Source organism: Sceloporus undulatus, chromosome 6 (assembly GCF_019175285.1).
Source record: "Sceloporus undulatus isolate JIND9_A2432 ecotype Alabama chromosome 6, SceUnd_v1.1, whole genome shotgun sequence".
Taxonomy (NCBI): domain Eukaryota; kingdom Metazoa; phylum Chordata; class Lepidosauria; order Squamata; family Phrynosomatidae; genus Sceloporus; species Sceloporus undulatus.
The window spans coordinates 55,332,561-55,356,494 of NC_056527.1; the positions used below are offsets into that span (position 1 = coordinate 55,332,561).

A 23,934-nucleotide genomic window follows, 5' to 3' on the forward strand; every position below is an offset into this window, starting at 1 on the left:
CCCCCCCCCTTTTTTTTTTTTTAAAGGATTATGCCCCAGCAAAGATTCTTGGCCTTCAGAAAGATCCGTTTTCTGAATTCACTCATATCTGCAGTGACTATCAGATCTTGCTTCAGCCTGTTGGTCATCAATGTTTCATCTTTGCTTGAGGCCTGCTTGGTTTTTCTCTGGATGGGACTGCATCAAGGCAGAATGAAACAACACTGAAAAAAGGTAAAATAAATTCCTGTACCGTACAGATCCCCAATTCTCCTATTTAATCCCCTAGGCTGTCGTGACAGCTGATCATTAAAACAAAACAAATTCTATGTTCTATGCAAATATTTCAATGTTATTCTATAGATAAAAAGGAAAACCTTGCAGAACATACTCATTGTGATGAATACATGGAAGACTTCATGTTACCCATAAAGCAGTGTGTATAATGCTTCAGTTACAGATTAATCTTTCGGTGGTTTCCAGTGTTGTAGTATTGTTTAGAAAATACAGAGTATCCTTTATCCAAAATGCTTGGGAGAGTTTCGAAGTTAGGGTCCCCCCCCCCCCCGATTTTTGAATACAAGTAGCATAGTATATATATTTATACTGTATTTGCAAGATTGGAGAGAAACATGAAGAACTGTAAAATGGCTGGAGAGAGACACAAGAGATGTGAGGCTGGAGACAGACGTGGTTGGAGAGACATGTGAGAATCTGTGAAATGGCACAAATCCAAGCATAGTCTTTGGTGTGAATCCACACCTCTGCCATTTCACAGATCCTTGCGTCTATCTCCAGCTGCACTTCTCCAGCCTCACAAATAAAAAGGCATATAGTATTATACTACTTGTGTGTTCCAAAATCCAAAGTATTCCAAAGTATTCCTTGAAGTGTCATGTCAGTGCTCAAAAAGTTGCAGATTTTGGAGGGTTTCAGATTTCGGGAAGGGATACTCAACCTGTATATAAAATAGTGCAAATTGCAAAACATTTAGTAAGCCTTGTTGATTTAAACAATTAATTTATACTGAACCATTCTGCCTCAGCACAGAAAATAGTGCTTAGAGAAAAGAAAATCATATAAGGACTTCCAGCATATACATGTCACTGAAAACTAATTTTGCAGTTCTTAGAGGGCTAGCCATATTAATCCGATGCAGCAAAACCAACAAATTTTGTGTCATCATTTGCATCAGGGTTGGATTGATCTAAATCAGATTTATTTAAATTGTGATTAAAATAGGTTTTCTGAAGGACTCAATTGTAATTATTTAAATAATTAGTGAATAAGATTAGAAGTGAATTACTAATATAATCTTACATTAAGAAGTATATAACACTCATCTTTACATCCATCCAGAAATATTCAGAGATGCAGACATCATTAGAAGGTACACATATACTAAGCAATTACTCTGAAATAATTTCAGATTAATATCCAGTTCCTCCATAAACAGGATTGCTTGCATTTATATTTAGACAACCCTCCCTTCCTTATTCATATCTACCTCATATCCCTAAATTCTCATGTTCACTGACATTCTCTATCTTTGCTCTTAGGAAGAGCCAAGGCCTAGAAAGAACATAAAAGCAGGAAGATGCACTTCATATGTACCAGCTGCAGAACAGGATTTATCAAATTATCCCCTATCTGTATAATATTAACATATTAATAGACTATCATTAGAAGTTGCATCATATACATGATAATATTTTTGACCTAGGTTCTTCTTTTATTACTTGAGTTAAGAAAAATTTCAGATCTGTCTAAATCATTTTTAAAATTTAATTTAAGGTTTAAAAATCCATATCAAATTTGCAAAAATCTCATTTTAAAATCATTATCGACCCCAATTTGTATGAGATAAGATTTGTCTTGCATTTGCCTTATCTTAAAGTATACATGCAAATACGCTTCGGAGCCTACATAATGTATATGGTTGCAGAATTCAAATGACTTGATTGAATTAAGGCTTCGTTTTCTCTGCTGTTTCCAGAAATGCTGAAAATATTATGTTTCCAGTTTCACTGCATGTAAGATCTGTTTACTGTACAGCTGATGGAAAAAGAGAAACCAAAATTCATTAGCTCCAAGTCTTGTTTCTGATACTAAAGTTGCATTGTTATCAGGGCTCATTAGAACCTACGTCTCTTCAGACATCCTTTACAATACCGCTGAAATGTCTTGTTCCCCATTAGAATGTGAATATGCAGAAGTAGAACGATACAAAGACTCTCTAGACAAAACCGAGCAATGTTTTGACAGAGGGAGAGCAACGTGCTTTCGGAAAAACATGCATGTATATTTTCGAAACTTCTCACCAGCAAAAGCATAGATCACAGGGTTAATGCAACAATGGGCCATGGCTAATGTTTCTGTCGCTTGTACTGCTATTGCCAAATTGCTAATGTCCTCACAGCTGTCAAGGTGAAATGATGACTGGAATGTCTGGAGCAGAAGAACAATGTTGTATGGAGCCCAGAAGAGAAAGTAAACAATCATGATGATAAAAATAAGCCTGACAGCTTTGGTTTTTTTATCATTTCTGCATCTCATCAGGGTTCGTATGATTTGGACATAGCAGAAGGTCATCACCATCATGGGAAAGATCAGGCCTATGAAGTTTATTTTCAATGTCAGAAACTGATTCCATCTGATTTGTGTTTCAGATGAAAAATGAGGAGTGCATGCGAAGCGGTTGTTTTCTTTTTGTAACCGGTTAAAGACCATCCCTGGTACGGAGGCTAAAATTGCCAAACACCATGTGACAACACTCGTGAGGATGCCATAGACCACTGTCCTGGCTTTTAATGCAAACACTGCATGGACTATTGCTAGGTATCGGTCGATGGTCAACAGAATGATGAAAAAGCTTCCACTGTAGAAGCCTGCAAGATAGACTCCAGAGAGGATTTTGCACAACTCATTTCCGAATATCCACTCATCTGCTGCATAATAGGCCCAAAATGGGAGCGAGACAATAAAAAGCAAATCAGAGATGGCCAGATTGAGCAAGTAGATGTCAGTCATGCTCTTGAGTTTCTTGTATGTGACGAAGATCAGCACAACCAGTGCATTTCCCAGCAGGCCAAATATGAGCACCAGAGAGTAAAGTGATGGCAGGAAATGGAAGGCAAATGCCTGGACAGCAACAGTTTGGCATGGTGTTGCATCATAGTCAATGTATGTGGTGAGCATTTCAGAGTCTGTTGTATTTGTAGTAGTGTCCATGTTGTCTCCTATGACTGAAGAAGAATCAGGATTATTTACATGAAAAGAAATAATGAAGAAATAATAATTCTGTAATATACATTAATAATGAAATTCTAATTTCTATAATCAGCCGAATGTTCAGAACTTTAAACAGGAGGGAAAATATTAAGCTAGGGAAAATGAAACAGATTTAGCTTATCTAGATGTTACATAGTTTGGGCTAATGAGTAAACCTTATATTAAAGGCCCTATTAAAGATCCATAAACCTGAAATGTTATTAAACTTTGATAATTGTTTCTCAAGAGATTTATTAATCATAAATGTCCCTGAATGTCTTCTGAGCAAGTTCACCTTCCTTCCAAATTTGTTCTTGTTATGTTCCTTCAAGTTCTTTCTGCTTATGGTGACTCTAAGGCAGCCTTTCTCAAATAGTGGGGCGGGCCCCCCAGGGGGGGTGCAAGGCTCCGTAAAGGGGGGCGCGAGGCTCTGTTATGCAGAGGTGTACTTATAACAATTTTATAGACAAATGATACTATTTACAGTCATGCGGGGGGCGCGAAATGTTTTCTTCTTCCTAGGGGGGGCATGACAGAAAATAATTGAGAAGCACTGCTCTAAGGCAACCCTATCTTGGTGAGATTTGTTCGGAGTTTGTCTTTGCCTTTCTCTCAGGCTGAGAGAGTGTGACATGGCCATGGCCTTGCTCACCATTCAAACACTGCATGTAGAAAGTGGTTGCAGCAAAGACCCCCAGATCTTTGCAAAGTGTTGAAGTGGAAAGCTTATGGATCTGACTCACCAGGAACAGGAACAGGAGCAAAAAGATCTCCCCGAGCCAGTCAGCTCCTGGTCCCCCCTCAGTTGCCCCAAAGCAGCCTTTGGCTGGATCCTCTTTGTATCTGATCCTCATTTGCCCTTGATATGAAATAGGTAGCCCTTCTCTCTCTCTCTCTCTCTCACACACACACACACATGCAATTTGAGGCAAATACTATGCAGTAGGGAGTATGTGCTCAGTGTCCCAAGATGCAAGAAAATAAATGGTGATTCACACACACAAAGAAGCAAAACCAGCAACACACACCTCTGCCTGTCCCTAGTGCAGGATTAAATGCAGACCACTTTTGAAAAGCACCCCCCCCCCCAAAGAAATGGCTAAAGGAAAAGAATCAAATGCACAATCCTTTATCCCAAGTTTAACTCATGACATCAGGAAGAAATTAGAATCCTTGGATATCACAGTACACAGAATATGGTCCTTGAAGAAAAGTAGCTGTCTATTTTCAGAGATACAGTAGCTAGATATTAATGGTATTTTGGAGTAATGTACTTTTCTACACCAGTAACAAAATAGTCTCCACTGTGGAAAATGTCCCTCAATAAATCGGGGAGGGTTATTCTTTGTGCCAGCCAACCCCTACAGACTACCAGAGTGTGTCAGTTGGATTCTGCAATGCTAACTCTAAGCAAATTACCCACAGATCTTCTGGTTTTCTTATCTGTTGCCCTGCTGTAGAAGTAATGGTGGTCGGGAAAAGATGTGGTTTATTCTGTCAAATGATGTCAATATAAGTTAGGACGGTCTTAGATGCAAATGGTCTGCCATTTCCCATCTGGAGAAAAAAAATTGTCTGTTCCCCCACATTCCCATCAGTGTGTAACTATGTTCAATGAGTGTTGTCACTATATGGCAAACAGGGACTTTACTGCACAAGAAAATAAAGGCAAAACGGATTCGGAGAATAGCAGGGTTTTTTCCTGTTCACAAAAGGCACGTTTTGATGACCATCTTCCCTCAATAACCAAACATAAGTGCTACAACAGCATGTGGAGTTGCATGGAGAAAGTCACTATTCTCCCAATCCATTCCATCTTTCTTTTCTCTTGCGGTAAAGCCTCAGTCTGTTTGCTTAGATAAATGTTTCACCTAGAGGCTATGATGTATTAACATAGCAACACCACCACACTTTTATGTCACATTTTCTTGGTTTACTTGGGAAATATTACTGGAATGGGCATTTGCCTTTGAACTGAACCAGCTCTTCACCAGTTATTAGATCTGTCCCAAGTACATACCATGTTTGAAGGTGCCCAATAAATGTAACCAAGAACACTTTAAAAAGCAGCCAGTTTCTTTGTGGCTCCACACATCATACTTGTTTCTCCATTCTTAAACATCAAATATCTTATGAGTGCACCAGATTTCTTCAGATTCGTTGTTACTTTGGAGTGGTAGCATCCTGAGATTGGGTGCCACAACTCCTCCGAGACTCCAAGTTCTTCATGTATTTGTATACTTGTGAAATAATCCATGTTGTAACTTCTTTTCCTCTCTGCTACTTAGGGGTGCTATAGATAGATTACTGATATTTGGCTGAAGGATTTGAAACTGATGTGATGCAGTCTTCCAACACAAGTTTCATCCGAGGTAGGAAGGGCAACAGGGATGTATAGGCATGAGTTAAGCTTCCTGTGCTATTATTTGGAAGAAAATGTCTGCTGTACAGTGACTGCAAGAGTTCCAAAGCTGCAAATTAGTTTGATTTAAGTAAGTTGGGGGTCTACAATGCAGATTTGGCTGCATGCTATTTATTTATAAGCCTGGAGATTGTTCACCTTTCTAGCTGTGTGAATATGTGTGAGATTTTGGCCTTCATGAGATAGATGAAGAACTATAGAAGAAAGACAAGATCCAGATCAAAGAAAGAATAAAATGCAGGACATGAATGAATTAACTGTCCACTTAATCAAACTAAGGGCCCATTCAGGCTACACAGTTATAAAGTACTATGTTCCACTTCAATTGCCATGGCTACAACCTGAGGAGTGATGCAGTGGCTTAGTGGTTAGGATGCCAATTCTGATGATCGGAAGATCGGAAAGTTGGCAGTTTAAAGGCCAAGTGCCGCATGATGTTGTGAGCTCCTGTCACTAGTCTCAGCCTCTGCCAACCTCGCAGTTAGAAAGCATGCAAATTTAAGTAGATAAATAGGTATCACTTTGGTGGGAAGGTAACAGCATTTGGTGCAGTCATGCTAGCCACATGACCACCAGAGCAGTCCTCAGACAACACTGTTTTCTCGGCTTAGTAATGGAGATGAGCACTGCTCCCTGTCCCTACAGTTGGTTATGACTAGATATTCATGTCAAGGGACTACCTTTACCTTTACCACCTGAGGAATCATGTGGCTTGCAGTCTTGTGAAGCACAAAAAATCTCTGGTTGGGAATTCTTAATGCCTCTCCACAAACAGCAAATCCCAGAACTCCATAGGAAGGAGTTAAAGCAGAATTTTGGCACTATAATAGTGTTGTGTAAATGGGCCCTAAAAGTGTGCCCATCATCTCCCTTCTGTTGCCACTCCACACACCAGTCTACATGCATAGAAAAGAAGTATTGGCACCATATGGGAAATGATTACTATAATTTTCTGTGTTCACTTACTTACTTAATTCAAAATAACATTTAAGAGCTTGTTCATAAACTCAGCAAGTCCATATCTCATTCTAAATGTCTTAATGACTCTAAGGAGATTGTCATACATGTCTTTAAAACCGCAATTATAGTTTTAAAATAGCACTTTTGGCAATTCTTATCACATGGCCCATAGTTGCTGTGTCTTGCAAGCATGGTTAAGGGGTCTCTTTTCGTTGACTGGGGAAACCCACCAATAAGCTCCTGATCACATGGGAGTTCCCTTAGTCCTCATGTACAAAATGTTGCTGCCAAGGCAGTTGCAATATTAACAGTCACTCTCTTTCTGCTACTCCCAAGCAGTCTGATTTCATTTAATTTTTTCCCTATTTTTTCTTTAAACTTTAATCATATCAGCATAACTCTGCAATTACATTAGAAAGTAAAATTTTGCAACCCCTGAAAGGCATGTTGGGTCAGGCATAGGGCAGGGAGAAAAGGTTAAGGGAGAGTGCATGATGGTATAAACAGCCTTGGTCATGGAATTGATGAGATGTGCAATACAAACTGGATTGTGGTGCCAATGGGGGCTTGTTATGTCCTAAGGCTGAAATGCACCTCCAGTGGTTTGGAAGAGGGTCTTCTTAATGCTTTGTGATGATATATATATATATATTTGCAAAAGCATCTATGTCAACCCATCCATTTTTCAACATGAAACATGCCATCATTGCTCTGTTCATGTTGGTGCAGGTTTTTTAAAAAAAATGATGTTCAGTGCAAGGGCAAAAACATGTAAATGCAACACAATTATTGTGGTATGAACTCTTGAAGAGAAATGTAGCATCATGAGAGCCCAAGAAATAATTTATTGCTATTTATGGATTATAATCATGACAAGGAAAGTGAATTCTTCCTCTCCTTTTTCTAAGGCCCCTTATGCATAATTCTGTTTTCCCATCATGTTTGTTTTTAAACTAAAGCAGCCTGAAAAGCTAATTGCAAGAGAATGAGCTAATTAACCTTTTTGCTCAGCCTTCCTTCTCCTTTTCTACTCACTGGAGAAAAACACAGATATTTTACCTTCAAGATAAAAACAGGCTTCATGCTTGGGACCTTATTACACTAGCAAAATCCCGCTGAGAAATGGGATTTGAAGTAGATTTAAATTAGAAAAAAACCGCAAATGCGGGAAGTTTTTCACACGACGTTTCACCACACCAGAAATAACGCAAAAATAAAGCAAAGGCAAAAGGGACAAAAACAACAGCTTTTTACTTTCGGGAAGTTCCAGAAGTAAAAAGCTGTCATTTTTGTCCCCTTTACGTTCGCTTTATTTTCATGTTATTTCTTTTCTAGTGAAACGTCATGTGATAAGCTTCCTGCATTTGCGGGGTTTTTTGTAACTGAAATCTACTTTAAATCCTGTTTCTTGCTAGTGTGGTAAGGTCCTTGGCAAATCAAACTGAGATTTTTAGTAAAAACAAAAACAAAACTGGACAAGACAGCAAAGCAAACTCTTCCCGCTGTTCCTCTATTTACATATTCAAAGTTGGTCTTGGTTTGAAAATAAAGACCAGGGGTTGGAAAGTTGTGGGTATAGATCTTGATTTAGAGATGTTTGTTGTGAGAAGAGATTTAGAGAAGTTTACAGTGTTGCCCTGATGACTCAGAAAAATCTGGAGCAATCCTGGACTCCCAAAATTCCCTTTTACACAGGATTCACTGATTAGGAGTACATTTACAACTTGTATGATTGTCAATACTTTATTCCTGTAAAAATGATATATGTCAACCAATTGAAAGAAGCAGAAAACATCATTTACTTCAACATACTGAAAATTCATGGCACAGCCTATGTGGGAACTTCTCCAGCTTGTTAATCCAGCACTGTTATGTACTTTATTATATCCATGAGGATATTCCTGTGATAGGAATCAATTATGATAGTTTCAGTTGTTTGGATGTATTATAGAAATGCAATTGACTATTGCCTCTATGATGAGGCCCTACTGAACGAAGCATATTCTGCCATTTTTAACTGGGGAGGGAGGTTAAAAATCTTCCACTTATCCTCAGAAAATGGCATAATTTTTAAATCCAAAACTCTAGTGCAGGAGGCAATTGGGAATGTTCTTAGGGATTAGATTTGTTGTTGTTGTGTGCCTTCAAGTTATTTCTGATTTATGACAACCCTAAGGCGAACCTATCGTGGGGTTTTCTTGCCAAGCTGGGAAGCTCCCAACTTTGCAAATCAGCCAACTATGCCTGTCTAGGAGCCGGGATTTAGGCAGATTTTAGCAGAAGGCGGCATCAGCGGCAAAATGTCAGGATTCAAACCGGGAAAGGTAAGCCAGGGTTTTAGCTGTGCAAAAAGTTCCTTAGTCATTCTATTTTTTTTTTATCCATCACATACAATGACATACATTGACAAGCAGGTAGTTTCTTGTAATTTTGACATCTCATAGCAAGACTTCAAAATTTATAGCAGGACACACTTTATTTTAAAAAAATAAACAAATGACCTTACAAAAATTCAACCAAAATGAAACTCAGCAGTTGTACATAATGTAATGCACTGAAACAGCCTTGCCATCAGTTAATGGCCATCTGGCTGGGGAAGACTCCAGGAGGAGCATGATACAGTAGGGAGTAAAGAAGTGGAAAAGGTATCTTGATCTCTATTTCCATGTAGCCAAGGCTCAGATTCAAAAATGTTATTTTTTTTAACACACACACACACACATGCACACAAATTAAGCCATCTAATGCAAAGAGAAATGATTATTCTGCTCAGCAGGTAAGCTTCCAAAGACAGCAGACCCAAGGGAATACCAAGCAGAGTCACAGTGCAGCACAAGCAACAACTTAAGTCCTTAAGTGGGAAAAATAAGAGAGAAAGAGAGAACATGTTCCTAAGGAATAATGCAGTATTTGAAGAGACTGGTGATAGATGGATGGGACTGGGAAATGATAAATACTCCACCCTGGCACTTACAAATTGCTTTTGTGCCTTTAGTTGCTTTGTGTGCATGTTCCCTGTTGTCCTTCCAACAGCCCTGTAAGGTGTGTCACCATTATTACCCTCTCACACTGCAAGGAGAAAGCAATGCTCAGGGCGAGATATTGTGGCTCACCTGATGCCACTGTGAAAATATATGGTAAAGGCAAGATGTAAAACAAGGGGGTCTTCTGATCCCTACTTCAGCCTCCTAGCCTCTATGTAACCTGCTCTGGCTGCAAAAGGCTGAAGGTTCAACAGCTAAGTACATATCCTGGCTATGCTGATGGGGGATTTTAATTCCTCTTGACTCTCCTTCCATTTTCATACTTCTAACTGCAACCTCATTTTTCCCATTCTTTCCTATGTATTTCGTTTTTGTTAAGACTTGTTTTCTCTGGTAAGGCCAAAGAAAGCAGAATAGAGCAATGTCAGAAAGAAAACAAAATTATTCACAGCATACTTCCTATTTCTTCTAGTCTGTCATGATGCCAGCTATTAACTCCCTATAAATGGGAACATTTTATTTTTATTCTATGGATTTAAAAATGGGGGAAATTAATGTATACATTGTGATAAATGCATGCAGGTTTTCAGGTTGTGAATAAGAACACTGTCAACAATCCTTTAGTTATAAATTTACCTTTTTCACTAGTGGCCAGGTCTGCACTACTGCTTAGAAAATATATAAAACAGTACCGATGGTGAAACTGATTTAAATCAGTGATTAAAATAAGACTTTTCTTATTTAGTAATATTTGGTATTTTAGTAGTATAGTGAACAATTCTGTCTACAATACTATACCTAAGTACATGACCCTGCATAAAACACTCTGCTAGATGAAGAAATCCAGGTATTCAATGCATTTAGAGAAGAGGAAGGAGCAGTAGCAACATATAAGAACTTTCAGCATGTAAATGTTAGTGAAGACAACTGATATTGCAATTTTCAGAAGGCTAGCCATGTTCATCTGATGCAGCAAAAACAACAAATCTTCTAGCGCCATTTATATCTGATCAGATTTGTTGGATGTTTTTCTTCTCTTTAAAGTATGGAGGTAAATATGTTTCAGAAACTACAAAGCATAATGTATATATATTGCTTCAATGAAGGCTTCATTTTGGAATGAGAGAAACAAAAGCCCATTAGATCCAAGTTATGTCTCTGACATTAAAGGTACATTGTCATTAGGGCTTGAACTTTTTTATAGTCTCTCCATGGCTTCCCATGCAAAGGGATTTGAAAGCCTACACCTCCAAAAATCAAACTGACTTCTTTTTGGAAATACTTTACAACACTGCTGAAAGGTCTTGTTCTCCAGTGGAATGGGAATATGTAGAACTGGTACGTTCCAGAGGCTCTATATACAAAAACTGGCAATGTTTCGACAAGTAGTGAGCAACATGCTTTCGGTAAAAGGTGCATGTGTATTTTCGAAACTTCTCACCAGCAAAAGCATAGATCACAGGGTTAATGCAACAATGGGCCATGGCTAAAGTTTCTGTCACTTGTACTGCTATTCCCAAATTACTAATGTCGACACAATTGTTTAGACTAAATGATATTTGGAATGTCTGGAGTAGAAGAACAATGTTGTACGGAGCCCAGAAGAGGAAGTAAACAATCATGATGATAAAAATAAGCCTGACAGCTTTGGTTTTTTTATCATTTCTGCATCTCATCAGGGTTCGTATGATTTGGACATAGCAGAAGGTCATCACCATCATGGGAAAGATCAGGCCTATGAAGTTTATTTTCAATGTCAGAAACTGATTCCATCTGATTTGTGTTTCAGATGAAAAATGAGGAGTGCATGCGAAGCGGTTGTTTTCTTTTTGTAACCGGTTAAAGACCATCCCTGGTACGGAGGCTAAAATTGCCAAACACCATGTGACAACACTCGTGAGGATGCCATAGACCACTGTCCTGGCTTTTAATGCAAACACTGCATGGACTATTGCTAGGTATCGGTCGATGGTCAACAGAATGATGAAAAAGCTTCCACTGTAGAAGCCTGCAAGATAGACTCCAGAGAGGATTTTGCACAACTCATTTCCGAATATCCACTCGTCTGCTGCATAATAGGCCCAAAATGGGAGCGAGACAATAAAAAGCAAATCAGAGATGGCCAGATTGAGCAAGTAGATGTCGGTCATGCTCTTGAGTTTCTTGTATATGACGAGGATCAGCACAACCAGTGCATTTCCCAGCAAGCCAAATATAAGCACCAGAGAGTAAAGTACTGGCAAGACATGGGAGGCAAATTCCTGGACAGCAACAGTTTGGCATGGTGTTGGTAGCTCACCGTAATCAAATTCTGTTGTGACTGTATCGTAATTTGTTGTAACTTCAGCTCTTTCCATCTTGTTCCCTGTGATTGAAGAAGATATACTTATTTACTTGTTAATAGCTCTAGTAGTAAGCAGCAGAAGTAGTAAGAAATGATAATGCATGCCTGTGTGAGGGCCAGAGTGGTGTAGTGGTTGCAGAGCATGCAAACCCCCTGGGTGACCTTGGGCAAGGCAGACGTTCAGCCTCAGAGGAAGGCAAAGGCACCCCCCTCACAAATCTTGCAAAAAATACCCTATTATAGATTTACCTTCAAGTCACCATAAATTGGAAAGGACTTAAGGCATACAACAAGCACAAAACATGTGTGCTAGAGATTGAAAAGGTTACTCCATGGCTTCTAGAATCCCTAGAACCAGCCTGTGCTCAGTCTTTCACATCTAGAACTTTTCCATTACTAAGGCTTGATACAGACAGGCCAAAATAAAGCTGCTTCAAGTCACTTTGCAAGTATGCTGTTTAAATGATACATGCACCCTAAGGCGGGTTACAAACCGCCACTAACTACGCACTCCGTGCGTGTTAGGGTTAGGAAGGGGTGTGTTAGGGTTAGGAAGAGTCGCCCCTTCCTAACCCGCCCCGGCCCCAACACGCGCGGAGTACGTCGTAAACGGTGGCGCCCATCCACATGGGCGCTGCCATTTTGACGTCTTGGACGCTGTGCGTCCAGACATGTTGCAGCAGAAGTGATGCTGCGAGGGCGTGCTCCGCCCCTCACGGCGCCACTTCCACGTTTCTAAAAGGAGCACCATTTCGGCGCTCCTTTTTCGCTGCGCGGGGAAGCCTCGTGGTCTGGCCGCTGGGGCTTCCCTACGCAGTGAATGGCAGCGGCGGCGTGAAAACGGCCCCTTGAGGGCCGTTTGTAACCCGCCTAAGAGTCCAGAAGCCACACCAAAGCCACGCTCCTGTCCTAAGGACTGGAGTTCGTGCTTTGATGCAGCATCCAGACTCTTAGGATGCATGCATCATTGAAACACCATACTCCAAAGTGAACTGAAACAGCTTTATTTTGGCCTGTCTGTATAGGGCTTATGTTTGCATACCCTCAGTACCTTTGCCTGCTCCTTTTCCTTTGATGTCTAAATGGTATTTCATCTAGATGATCAACTGAAATTTAAAGTTACTGCACTGCGAGAAATGTGAGGACTGAAGGAAAATTCCATGTGGGAGAACAGAATTGTTATTGTTATTTCACCAAATGAAAAATTGTGTCAATATAAAATACCCCTTTCCTGCCCTCTCCAGAAATGTTTTCTTTTAAAAGATAACTGTTAGGTCATTAGAGATAAGTTTCCTCAGTTGTTGCATCTGCACTGTAGAAATGATGCTATTTGACACCACTTCAAGAGCTGTAGTTCCAACATCTGGGATTTGTAGTTTTATAAGGTCTTTAGCCTTCTCTGCCAGAGGGTGTTGGTGCCTTACAAAACTGCAGATCCCAAGATTATGTAGGGTGGAGCCATGGCAGGTAAAGTGGATGCACCCAGCATTTCTTTTTGAGTTCAGCTTTGGATTCTTGGGACAGACTCTGTGTTGCACTTTTTTTCCCTGCCCTATGGAGGAGCTGAAGTTGCTTTTCTGAAATGTGCTTGAAATCATAAATCATACTACAAAATGAGTAAAGGCTGTGCAATCTTCTGATGTGTTTTCCCACTACAAGAGAGACTCAGTTTTCATCAAAGCAAAGTGCTTGGGAATAAGTAGCTTAACCTTCCTTTACTGAAATGGACATCCTACAGCAGGACAGGGCTGAGACACTTTGCTGTGAGGATTAGATGGATCTTTTTGGACCAACCTAGCTTACAAGCAAAAACAAGTTGGACGGGCAGTTGTGTGTGATAGTGTCTGTCCTGGTTCTGAAAGAAGAAGGCTTAGGGTTCTCAGATCTCAGAGTCTGACCCCTCTTTTCCAGTTTAAGGAGGAATCTCAGAACAAGAGCAATGCCTTGAAGTATGTGTGTATGTGTTCATATTGCTCTGCATTGCTGGCTTGGCTTTGCAATGGCTAATGTAGACCCTTCAAGGGGTCCATCTGGCCAACTTCTCCCCTTTTCTTCTCTCCTCTCTGAACTTGTCTATGTAAACCCACCCATCTTCCAAGGCCAGTTCGGGGCATGTAGGACAGGCTGCATAGCACTCACAATCCCTTCTCCATGAGTGAGGAATAGTTAGGTTTAAGAGGAACAGTTGCAAAGCTGCCATTGTTCCTGACTGGGGTTGCCATAATTGTCCACTAAAACTCGGGACAAAATGTAGGACAAAATCTAGACCAAACTGTAGGACAACTGCAGGACAAAACTCAGCCCAAAATGCAGGACATTTAAGGTCTGTAATAATAATAATAAATTTTATTTATATACCACCTTTCCAACAGATCAAAGCAGTTCTTCGTGAAAGCAACTTGGTGAGCTGTGGTTGTATGATCTGTTTAATGCAAATAGTGCCTTCCTGAAGGGAGAGTGGGAAAGTGCAATTGTGATTGCCAACTGCCTCCCAAAGCTGGTTTCTTTATGAATGCGCATACAACGGCCAGCTTCGGGAAGGTGTTGGTGGCCATAGTTGTTGTGACGGGGGAGAGATGAGAGGAGCAGAATCACACTCACACACATGGTCTGATTGCCTGAAAAGCAGAACTGCAGTGGAAGGGATGTATCACGCAAAGTAATGGGATAGCAGCAAGATTGAGATGCCTTAGAAGGGTTTCACCCACCAATGAAAAGGCATACTACAGTAACAAATTGCATGCAAAGTGGCAGTAGGATGGCCACAGCGCCATGTGATATATACTGGCCAAAGATGCTTTTATCCTGTTAAAATTCCAATTTTTAACCTCATGTGATAATGTCCTAAGAGTATTCTGAGAAAACCTTAGGTCTGAGTCAACAAATTGTTAGGGATGGGGCTGCTTGAGAGGTCAAGCCATTTTGTTTCTTGCTTAACACTGCTCCCCTACACTGTTTTCCTGCTCACAATTATTTTCCCCTTCGGGGAGAAAAAGTAACAGGATTGAGGATTTTGAGTCAAGATAAATCATATAGTGATCCCACCTTCTTGTTCCTTTATTCAAACTATTCATAAACATCAAGGAAAAGACCATTGTAATTGCATGCTACATCTAGTTTGGGCCTCAGTTTCAAGTGTGGAATTGTTTCACTTCAGGCTGCTGAGAAAATCTAATTTAAAGCACACTTCACACCAAAGTGTATGCAGTTCTCTGCCTTGATTTGTAGTGCCTTGACATTTGTCTTTCAAACTCTATGTTTCTTCTAGGTTCATGTGCCTCAGGTGGTTCTGTGAGAGCTTTTGACCCTTCGGAAATTTTGGATTTCAGCATGCAAAAGCCCAAGCCTGCATCACTAGCTAAGGAGTTACATGAGCCATAATCCAAAAGTCTGCCCTCCACATCCTGCTGATGTCCTTCAAAGAGAAAGACCTCAATTTTGGCTACTAATATTATTTCTGAAGTAGCCCTAAAAATCTTGGAAGGCTGCTTCTTGGACAATAGAGTGACTTGTAGCTTAATAACTTCCGCAAAGGGCTCTTTGAGTGCAGAGAACAGCTCAAAGTGAGCATTAAAATGCATTATTGGAAAAGGAAAACACATATATCAGGATTCAGAATGAGCTGACACAAAAAGAAGGATTTCACAATAATTGACTGCATAAATTAACTCAAAAAATTTAAGTCAACTTATCCATGGGTCAATGTAAGTACTGTACTTCTTGTAACGCCCTCCCCCCCAATCCATCAGGGCTTTAAGGTGAGCACAAACACTTGTGCCTACTGGAATTTTGTATGTTCTTTGGCATGTTTTCCTTTGCTTCATCCTTTACATCCTTTATTACATGCCCCTAAGTTTTAACCTCAACTTATCCACAGGTCATATCAAAATCCATGATTTTGGCCCCAAAACCTGCCTTCAACTTATACATGAGGTCAACATATAGTCGGGTATATATGGTGGTTTCGCAAACTGAAGATTTATGTTGCAATTGCAACCAGATAACATTCAGTGCAGGCACATTTAGTGTGGGCACTTTTACAGGAAACTTACTTTAGAATTCTTAAGAAATATATTTCTGTGGAACCCGGTGCAAAAGGGAAACAAGGTCCCATGTTTTCAAAATAGCAATAAATGCAAAGGCCATTGGCCAAAAGCAATAAATTTTGACTTGATTTGAAATAGCAAGTAGGAAGTAGTTATTAATAAAGTTGTGTTCTACCGAAATGCGAAATGAACATATTGATTTATCTTAATTCAGCGAGGTATTACTCTGTAAAATATTGTCCACATTAATAAACTACGTGATGCATATATTTCTGTTTTTATGAAGGGTGCATACCCTGCCAATATAGGATTTTAATTTTTATTTTCTTGGCATCTTGTTTAGTCTATATAAAAGGAAAAGCTTTCCAACACTCACATTGGAGGCATCGTTCAAAATAAGGGACACCTGTCAGTCCAATAAAGAATAAGATTTCCAACCTTCAAATACAGAACACCTGCTTAGTCCAATAAGGAACAAGCTTTCTAACCCTCAAATTGGAGATATCTCTTATAATAAGGGACACTTATTAGTCTGATAAAACACAATCTTTTCAGCTCCCCAATAAGGAATAGCCCCTATAATAAGGGATACCTAGCAACCTTAGGGAAGAGGTACTTCAAAGTACAGAACCTGGAGATTATAAAGCCATCTCCTCTTAGTTCTCTTGTCAACATTTTGGTGACTAGTGGGTCTGGGTAGTTTTCAAACATTTTAATGAGTCCTGGAAATAGAAAACAAAGCTTGAAAACATTGCTTTTATGGACTACATTCACAATATAACCTTTTGAACTAAAACTCCCACTACAACAGGGGTCTGAGAGCTGTAGTCCAAAAAACAACTTTTTAAAGCTATGTTAGGTTTGAGGACTCAGCAGGGAAATGAGTGTTGTGGTTCTTTTGGCAGACTGGAGTCGGCTGAGGTAGTGTACAGGGATTGAGGCTTAGAGATAATAGTGATTGACAGAAGTGAAATTTCAGAATTCAGCAGCAACAAAGGCAAAATTCTCAACAATGTTCAAAATCATGCTTTGGGGCATTTTGAACTGAAAATTGTTATTTGCAGTTTTTGCAGGCTGTCTTATAGGGCAATTGTCACAAAACAGCATAAATAAAAATAAAAATTTCCTGACAAATCAAAATAGTGTTACTATATTGTGTTAATATATTGCAGAAATATAATTGAAACAGCAATAAACAGAGTCAGGTGTAGGCCAGGCCAGGCTTAAGCCCCACAGAGTTCTGTGGGACCTACTCCTAGTAAGCTTGCAGAGGATTGCTGATATGGTAAAAACCAACATATTTCTCTTGGGGACAAAGGTGCTCAGGGTAGTAAAGGCATGTTAGAGTGCAAAGAGGGACAGCCCACCCTCTTTACATGTAGTACTCATATGTCTGTGGTAAGATGCCATCTTACTTCTTTTCAAGTAGACAAAAATAGTCTACTTGAAAAGTCAGTGTGCTTTTTCTCCAAAATTAAAATGTTCACACTATGCACTCACAAGTAATTTCATGTGTAGCGAGGCCCAGAGACAAGAGAAGCAACTTTATAGTTGGAAGAAGACTGGGGACCTTTTTGACTGCTATAGCATCCCAGAACTCTACAAAATTTAGTCATACTTAAGAATGCCTGAGAAACCCAAGATATAATACATCCCACTTTGTGAGCATTTTGAGATTCCAATAATAATTTTCTTCATTCCCTTATCTTTCCAAGTTTCAAAACTATGCCTCACCCAGGTATTAAAAGGATAAGCCTTGACCAGGCTTAATATATACATGCACACTACATCTAAAGAAGAAACTTCTCAGGCATGGTGAATTAACTACACATATTTTTGTATCAAAAATAGCATGAAACTTACATTTAATGCACTGTGTGCAGTCTGAGTGCATCTAAGCAGTGAGTCATGGCATCCCAGTGTACTGTAGATGCTACTCTATGCATATTTATGGGGACAACCCAAAACATTCTGCTGCCTGAGGTAAAGAAGAAGATTGCACGTTTTTCCACCACCACCCCTTCTATGTAAAGAAGTCAATGGGACTGGAAGTTCCTACTAACTTTAGTCCTGGTGACAAGAAAAAATCCTCACCACAATCCTTAGGCAACAGGTTAATTTAAAGAGCATACAAGCTTTTGGCTCCTCCAGCATCTGCTGTCGCAAGCAGCTACTGTACCTCACTTGACCTAATAGTAGGGAAAGACCTGGTGTTTTGCAATATCACACCGAAGTGTTTTCTGTGTAAAATGGTTCTCCTATTCCATGTACAACTGATTTCAAGGAGATAGTTAAATGCTATTTTTGCCTGTGTGTAAACACTCAAAAGACATAGATGCACAAATTGGTACATTTGTGGTTTCTGGTCAAACAGATTTCTCATCAACAGTTCCCACAAATATTTTAAAGGAGACCACAGTGCAAAGAAGAAATGAATGTTTAAATGTCAAGGCTAACAAAAACTGTCACCGTCTATAGACTTGTGAAAAATGATAGTCTCTATTCAGGTAAAGAGGTGTTGCAAAGCAGGCCACTTCTATAAATCCATATTGCCCTCTTTTAGCACTGGTTCAGAAACATGCTGCTTTCCAGTAATATTTATGTTGCAAGCTGAATACCTTAAAATATTTATTCTCTATCTTGCAGGAATATCTTATAAAGATGGTTTAGTAGAAGAAAATAGGGAGAGGGAATTGAAAAATGTATTCCCAACATTGTGGAATGAAGGGGATAACTGATTTTTTGAGAATCAGGGAATTTAACACTTTCATAATTGCATAAGCAAAGGGATATTTAATACATACTTGGTGCCAGAGTGATCAAATAATATGAACTGGTAACAAAAAGTATGCATTTATGTTTTATACCATTTTTTGCCTGTTGATAAAAGTAGAAATCCATCCAACATTCCTAACCTATACTGTTTTTATTTTTGCAATTTGTCTTTAAAAATGGAAAACAACACTTGCACACAGACAGACACACACATACACCCTCCAACTTAAATCAACTTACCAGTCTACAAATGTTTAATTGATGACATTGACAGCTTGGTTCTTTGCATCAGGTTGTTGTAAAAATTGGAGCAGGTGGACTTCAGCCAAAAAAAAAAGGGGGGGGGGGTGGTTGAAAAGGGAAGAAATAACAAACAACAAAGAAAGAAATGTCACACTTCCCTGTGTGAAGAAAGGTTTCAAGTTCTGCAAGTTTCTTGTTTCTCCTTTAAAAAAAATCAGTTCCCTTCTTCCAAAAATAGTCATTTAACTAGCCAACACTTCAAAAAATCTGTTTCTGTATGTCTGCAGAATATTTGGACAAGTCAGAGTTAATTTACTATTCTGTGGACTTTATTGCACCATCCTGAGTTAAAGCTCAAGCTGAAAACACACCCATCCAACCCCCAACAAGAAGGTTTTATCTTTCATCTGCACACTTCGTTGCTCAGTATCTTCATGAAGCCACACATTTTAGTTGTGATGATGATGATCATGATGTGAGAATTTCACACTAGGTGGTTTACTTTGCCTGTTCCAAACTGACCACAGGTCTTCTTAGAAGGGTTTCCATTCCAAAACCCTGTCAGAACCACTACTGCTGATACTTAAGCCCAATTGTACTGTGTTTTGACAGCAGAATCATACTGGTGGTAAGCACAGCTTTGGAAAGATTATAGCAAGGATTTACATATCACCACCTGGTTTTCTTGCACAATAGTACCACTTCCTTTCTATGTAAAGAAGGGCCTCAGAATGTGAACCTAGATGCAGTGATGGCTGGTTGCTTCAATGTTATTAGAGATATGAATCCATTCCAAGTATTACTGCAGACTTTAAAGGTGCTCAACCTGGGCATTTTTACATTACTCTATTATACCCAGTCTTCATGCTACCCAAATATGATTCTACTTTAACAGTTAGGGGTCCAACCTGTGGAATCTTGGGATTGGCAGTTTAGAAAGGATACCTTTCAGCCAGAGAACGCCTCAGATTAAAACCCCAGGATATAAAACAAGTGAAAACATTCAAATATTTAGGATTGGTTTATTCAGATACAGCTTCTTGGAAAGAACAAATGTTAAACATCAAAGTACAATCTTACAGATCAGCAAAAGCAATTTTGAAGTATGCTGCCACTAAAGGGGGCAATTTAGTAAATCCTACCCTGATTGTATATAAAGCCAAAGCAATGGCACAATCCCTCTATGGGGCTGAAATCTGGGGCACTTCAAGTACATCAAAAATATCAAGTTTAGAACCTACTCAGAATTATTTTTTGAGGTCATTGTTAGGTCTACCTAAAGATGCTTTAACTGCCATGATCAGGTTGTAAACTTGCATGCTAAGCATAGAGAGCTAAGTAGACAGATGAATTATATGTTATTGACTTAAGGTACAGGGGATGGATAATACCAGGCTACCTAAAAAATGCTTGATAGAACTATCCAACAGCATACCTGTTAAAAACTGGGTGCATCATGCTGCCCAGTTGAACATCAAATATGGACTTGTATCAGATGAGCTTAAAGGACTTCAACCAGACGCACAGGAAAAGATAATTAAGAATAGAATAAGGGAAGTAGTTACACAAAGGGATTTAAATACTGTTTATTTTTCCCCATGTTCACCATTATATCATGAACTCAAGATTTGTGAACATGCAGACTACCTTAGCAGTTTAACATTTGTACAATTGCGGAAAGCTTTCACAGAACTAAGATTGAATATGATGGACACAACATATAGAGTTGGGACCATACAGAGGCATCCCAATAAAGGAGCACACATGCATATATGGATGCCCGGAATTAGAAGACCTTGTCCACTATATAGTGAACCTAGGGAGCGATTCGTGACACCTTTAATTAAAACTAGCCCTTGCCAGAGTCCACAAGAAGTGGTTTTTAACCTCCTAGTGAATGATCTTTGCCTGAGTACTGATGGAAAATGTCCCTGCTGGTGTTTTGGACCTCTCATCGGAATTCAATACCATTGACCATGGTATCCTTCTGGAACACCTGGGGAATTTGGGATTCGGAGGTATTGTGCTTCAGTGGTTTCATTCCTATCCCATGGATAGGTTTCATACTTGGGACAGCTGCTCCTTAAGGAAAGGAGCTGTAATATGGCATGTCACAAGATGCCATCCTATCTCCGATGCTATTCAGTATCTACATGAAATCACTGTGAAAGTTCATATGGAAACATGAGGTAGGGTTCTATCGGTATGCTGATGACACCCAAGTATATTTCCTCAGCTAAGGATACTGTGTCTCCTCTGAATGAATGTCTGGAAAAGGTAATGGGCTGGATGAGGAAAAAGAAATTGAAGATGAATTCAGAAAAAACAGAGGTGCTTACCATCAAGGGTTCGAATCTGGGTTTGTAGGTGTGCCAACCAGTCCTGGGTGGGGTTACACTCCCCAACCACCTCCTGAAAGATTGTGTTTACAGCTTGGGTGCTTCAAATGACAGCTCAGATAGATGCAACGGCCAGGAATGCCTACTATCAGCTTCAACTGATATGCAAGCTGCACCCCTTCCTAGAGTTGGAGGCCTTAAAGATGATAGTGTATGTGCTGGTAACCTCAGGACTGGACTTTTGCCACATTGGGCTACCACTTCGGAAACTTCAGTTAGTTCAAAACACAGCAGACAGATTGTTTACTGGGACATCAAGGAGTGATAATATGACACCAATATTAGAATAACTCCACAGGCTGCCAATTTGTTTCTGGACAAGGTACAAAGTGTTGGTTATTACCTTTAAAGCCCTACATGGTTTGGGTCTAGGGTTGCCAAAGTGCCGGACCTCCAAACTGGGAAAAATGTAGGACAAAAATTTCAAATGTAGGACACACAAAACATGTGTCCTACATTTGAAAATTCTGTCCTACATTTTACCGCTATCGCGGCAGGGAGCGGAGGCCAAGCAGCAAGGGAAAGCCTCCACTTAAGGAGGCTTTCCCTCCCCGCCTGGGCCCCGCCGCGATCGGAGGCCAGGATCGGGGCCTCGCCTTGTTCCTGGCCCCTGCAGAGACCAGGAAGGAGGCGAGGAGCCTGCGGCGATCACCATGGCCTCGTCTCCTTCTTGGCCCCTGCCGCGACCAGGAAGGAGGGGGGAGGCCGGCGGCGATCGCCGTGGCCTCGTCTCCTTCTTGGCCCCCACAGGGACCAGGAAGGAGGCGAGGAGCCTGCCGGCGATGGCCGGGGCTTCGCCTCCTTCTTGGTCCCCGCGGAGGCCAGGAAGGAGGGAGGAGGCTGCAGGGAGGCGGGGAGGTTGGCGCGGCTGCGCCGAAGAGGCGCCGCCTCCCTGCAGCCTCCTCTGCCTCAGGCCTCACTGCCCTCCTTTTCCTCCGCGCGGCCATGCGCGGGGGAGGAGGAGGAGGGCAGCGAGGCCCCAAGGTTGCCCAGCAACCCCGCTGCAACCGGGCTTTTCCCGGTTTTTGGGTGCACCCGTGCCGTGACCGGGCAGGTGCAGCCAAAACCGGGAAAAACCCGGTTGCAACCGGGTTATGGCAACCCTATTTGGGTCCAGGTTACTCATAGGATTGCCTCCTCCCATATAATCCACCCCATACACTCAGATCCTCTGGTGGACATTTACTTCAGCTAGCCAGAACGAGGTAGACAACTGTCAGCCAGAGAACTTTTTCTTCAACCACCCCTAAACTGTAGAAAAACCTGCCAGAAGAGATTTGACAGATGAATACACTGTCTGGATTTAAAACTGCATTAAAGACCAGTCTCTTCTGGCAGGCTTATCCAGATGATTTTTAAACTGTGAATTTAAAATGTGGATTGTTTTAATATATGTACATCTTATTTGTCCTTTTAAAATAATGTGTGCTTCAACAGATGCTCTTTGTATTTGTTCCCTGCCTCGATCTATGCAGAGAAGCGGGTAAGAAATACATGTTGTCATTGTTGTTGTTGTTGCTGTTGCATTGTTGTTTTTGTAGTTGTTGTTATCCCATTCAACCTGGTCCTACCCTCTGGTGCAGCAGAGAACAAACCTGTACCCTCTTTTCTGTGACACCCCTTTAAATATTTAAAAGTGCAATTCTATTCAGTCTTCATCAGTCTGAATATGCCTCAACTCCCTCAGCCTTTCCTCATATGTTTTGTTCTCCATAGGGAGTATGGCATGGGATTACTGTGGGAGAGGTGGTGTTCTTATGAATGTGACCTGTTGCTACTGCTGGACAAGTGGGATGGCAAAGGCATGTTTTATTGTGGTGTCCCTCTCAGACACCCAAACCCCCTCTATTACAAATTTTTCAGGGAGTGGAACTTTCTGTAGGACTGCTTTTCTTTCTCATTCTGTAATAAGAGTTGCCTTTGGATTTTCCCCCCAGACCTTTTCTAAATGGTTATGTATGAATAGATAGCAAGTGGGGAAGTTGTGATGGGCATACTCATATGAATGTACTACAGTTTCTCCATCTACCTAGACCTTGCAAGAGAGGATGTTGAGTGGAAAACTAGACAGAGAAGGCTCCACCTCTGCTGACCCTGTTCTTCATGGCCTACAAACCCCAGTGACCACCAACCGCCACTGACAATCATTAATACTGAAGAATGATCCAACTTTTAGTTCAGTTGGCTTTGCTACACAGAACAGGAATAGGCGCTATTCTTCACTTTAGGTAGAAATATATATTGGGATTGGCCTAGTTTATGTGCACCAACCTGTGTAAGAAATACCAGCCTGTACACTGCAATTTTTCTCAAAGTTGCATCTTGCCAGCTTCTGATGGGTGGTGGATAGCAATAAAAGGGCTTTTTTCATTTGTGATGCTCCATCTGTGGAACTCTCTCCCCTGAAAAATCTATATTAAAATCTTTTAGGTATCAAGCAAATATGTTTTTATTTCCCCAGGCCTTTAAACTGCTCGTGTGTTCTCAGTTTCTACTGAGATTATTTTAGTAC

General features: G+C 40.4%; 1 protein-coding gene across 5 annotated transcripts; it reads right to left on the reverse strand.

The window, feature by feature from the left end:
* Positions 1–310: 310 nt before the first annotated feature.
* Positions 311–19,373, reverse strand: LOC121935152 (C-C chemokine receptor type 5-like). Of its 5 annotated transcripts, none has more exons than XM_042476340.1 (3): positions 19,021–19,373; positions 11,915–11,980; positions 311–3,224 (listed from the first exon to the last, which is right to left on the reverse strand). In XM_042476340.1, the coding sequence occupies exons 2-3, from the start codon at positions 11,970–11,972 to the stop codon at positions 2,143–2,145; spliced, it is 1,140 nt and encodes a 379-aa protein (XP_042332274.1). In that variant the 5' UTR covers positions 11,973–11,980; positions 19,021–19,373; the 3' UTR covers positions 311–2,142. The 5 variants fall into 5 exon arrangements, with proteins under 5 accessions (XP_042332274.1, XP_042332275.1, XP_042332277.1 ...); XM_042476341.1 differs by lacking the exon at positions 19,021–19,373 and adding an exon at positions 18,069–18,142; XM_042476343.1 differs by lacking the exon at positions 11,915–11,980.
* Positions 19,374–23,934: the final 4,561 nt, after the last annotated feature.

Coding starts and splice junctions, on each gene's coding strand:
- LOC121935152 (XM_042476340.1), bottom strand. CDS start 11,972: ATGGAAAGAGCTGAAGTTACAACAAATTACGATACAGTCACAACAGAA. Junction 3,225..11,914: donor CACAACAGAATTTGATTACG/GTGAGCTACCAA, acceptor ATTCTTCTTCAG/TCATAGGAGACAACATGGAC.